At 40.9% G+C, this 2,728-nt stretch overlaps 1 protein-coding gene across 1 annotated transcript; it reads right to left on the minus strand.

The window, feature by feature from the left end:
• Nucleotides 1-361: 361 nt before the first annotated feature.
• Nucleotides 362-783, minus strand: LOC101842058 (cytochrome c, somatic-like). Its single transcript, XM_005068527.3, has 2 exons — nt 615-783; nt 362-507 (listed from the first exon to the last, which is right to left on the minus strand). Exons 1-2 carry the CDS (start codon nt 781-783, stop codon nt 362-364), a joined length of 315 nt encoding a protein of 104 aa, XP_005068584.1.
• Between the last annotated feature and the right edge of the window lie 1,945 nt (nt 784-2,728).

Consider the following 2,728-nt stretch of genomic DNA (forward strand, 5'->3'; position numbering starts at 1 on the left):
GCTGGAATTGTTATTTTAAAAAAGATCATACCCACTTTACTACAAGTCATTTTTACTTAAATCAGGACTGTCCAACGAAAACATTGTTAGCTATTCATGATCTGAATTTTGGTGTATGAATTAAATTATGGTACACATTAAAAGTCATGAGACATTTGTTTTGTAATAAATAAGGCAGCGGCCGGGCATTGGTGGCACACGCCTTTAATCCCAGCACTCGGGAGGCAGAAGCAGGTGGATCTCTGTGAGTTCGTGGCCAGCCTGGTCTACAAAGCGAGTTCCAGGACAGCCTCCGAGACAATACAGAGAAACCCTGTCTCGAAAAACCAAAATAAATAAATAAATAAATAAGGCTGCGGAATTACTCATGAGTAGCTTTTTTAAGATAAGCTATTAGGCCTGTCCTCTCTTCCTTCTTAATTCCAGCGAAGATCATTGTTGTTCCAGGGAAGTATTTTTTGGGATTCTCCAAATACTCCATCAGGGTATCCTCTCCCCAGGTGATGCCTGAACAGAAAGGGGTGCAGTGGTTAAGTGTTTTATATTCCTGGTAAGTCTGCCATTGGTTACACCCATGCAATCACAGATGCAATCTATGCTGTGTCCCCACTTACCTTTGTTCTTGTTGGCATCTGTGTACGAGAATCCAGCAGCCTGGCCTGCCTTCCTCCCAAACAGACCGTGGGGATTTGGTCCAGTCTTGTGCTCGCCTCCCTTTCCCACGGTGTGGCACTGGGCACACTTCTGAACAAAAATCTTCTTGCCTTTCTCAACATCGCCCATTTTTAATTCGATCGCAGGTGATCAGCACCACAGTCACTGCAACCGGAAGTCAGACATCCTGCTCTCTAGACCAAGGACACGCCCTAGACCTAGACCCTAGACACGCAGGCGGCACCTATGTACCGGTGTCGGTGCAACCACCCTTCTTGCTGTAAGCTCTTAACAGTCTGTGGATAGGCTGTTCTTGGAGGAGCTTTGAGAGCCCAAGTTGTGTTTTAAGTTCTAATGGTTGTGCCTAAGAGATCCATAAAACAAAAAATGGCTCTAACCTGTAAGCCCCTTGCCCAAGGATAGATACTTTCTGAAATGCTGGAGACTATTGTTTCTGTAAGATAACAAGCCACAAGACTTTGGTTCCCTAAACCAGCTTGTATGACTCAAATGCGTTGATTGTGTTGATTACATGTAGGTAGGAAATACAAAAGCAGGAAATACATCAGGATGTATACTTGACCCTGATTGGACCTGGTGGGAAATACACAGCCTTATGAATTTGCCTTTATAAGCCTTTGCAAAATGTGACTCATTGCCATTGGGAACCCCAGAATGGTTCTGGCCAGAGTCCTCACCAGTATTTAACGAAAGCTTGCTTCAAATTTGGCACAAATTATGGTAGTGGTCTTATTCTCACCTGGTATTAACAGGGTCTGAAGAATAGTAGTATAAGAGTAATACACACTGTGGGAACCTCATTCATGAGGTTTCAAAGGGAAGCAAGGATTCTATTAAAAAGGAAGCTATCATCCCAAAGATGCAAGGATGGCTCAACATACAAAAATTCATCAATGTAATCCATTATATAAACAAACGGAAAGAAAAAAAAACACATGATCATCTCATTGGGTGCTGAAAAAGTCTTTGACAAAATTCAACACCCCTTCATGATAAAGGTCTTGGAAAGAACAGGGATACAAGGAACATACTTAATCATAATAAAGGCAATATACAGTAACCCAACTGCCAACATCGAACTAAATGGAGAGAAACTCAAAGCAATCCACTGAAGTCAGGAACAAGGCAAGGTTGTCCACTTTCTCCATGCCTATTCAACATAATACTCAAAGTTCTAGCTAGAACAACACAACAACAAAAGGAGATCAAGGGGATAAAAATTGGAAAAGAAGAAGTTAAGCTATCTACTGTTTGCTAATGATATGATAATTTACATAAGTGACCCCAAAAATTCTACCAGAGAGCTCCTACAACTCAAGAAATTAGACATCAAAATACCAAATAAACCAATTTTTAAAATGGGGTACAGATCTAAACAGATAATTCTCAACAGAACAATCTCAAAGACAGTTAAGGAAATGCTTAACATCCTTAGTCATCTGGGTAATGCAAATCAAAATCACTTTGAGATTCCATCTTACACTGATCAAAATGACTCAGATCAAAAGTACCAATGATAGCTTATGCTGGAGAGGATGAGGAGAAAGGGGAACACTCCTCCATTGCTGGTGGGAGTACAAACTTGTACAGCTGCTGTGGAAATCAGTATGGTGATTTTTCAGAAAATTAGGGATTAACCCTCAAGACCATGCAATATCACTTTTGGGCATATACCCAAAGGAGGCACAGTCACACCACAAGGACATTTGCTCAACTATGCTCATAGCAACATTATTTGTAATAGCCAGATCTTGGAAAAAAACCTAGATGCCCCTCAACTGAAGAATGGATAAAGAAAATGTGGTATATTTACTCAATGGAGTACTACTCAGCAGTAAGAAACAATGGCATCCTAAAATTTGCAGGCAAATGAATAGAACTAGAAAAAGCTATCCTGAGTGAGGTAACCCAGACCCAGAAAGACAAATATTGTATGCCACTCACAAGTGGATACCAGACATAAAGCAAAAGATACCCAATCTACAATCCACAACCCCAGAGAAGTTAGAACCCTCTTCCAGAAACAGATGGGAGCAAATGCAGAAATCCACAA

This window comes from Mesocricetus auratus, unplaced genomic scaffold (genome assembly GCF_017639785.1).
Source record: "Mesocricetus auratus isolate SY011 unplaced genomic scaffold, BCM_Maur_2.0 Super-Scaffold_100004, whole genome shotgun sequence".
NCBI classification, from domain to species: domain Eukaryota; kingdom Metazoa; phylum Chordata; class Mammalia; order Rodentia; family Cricetidae; genus Mesocricetus; species Mesocricetus auratus.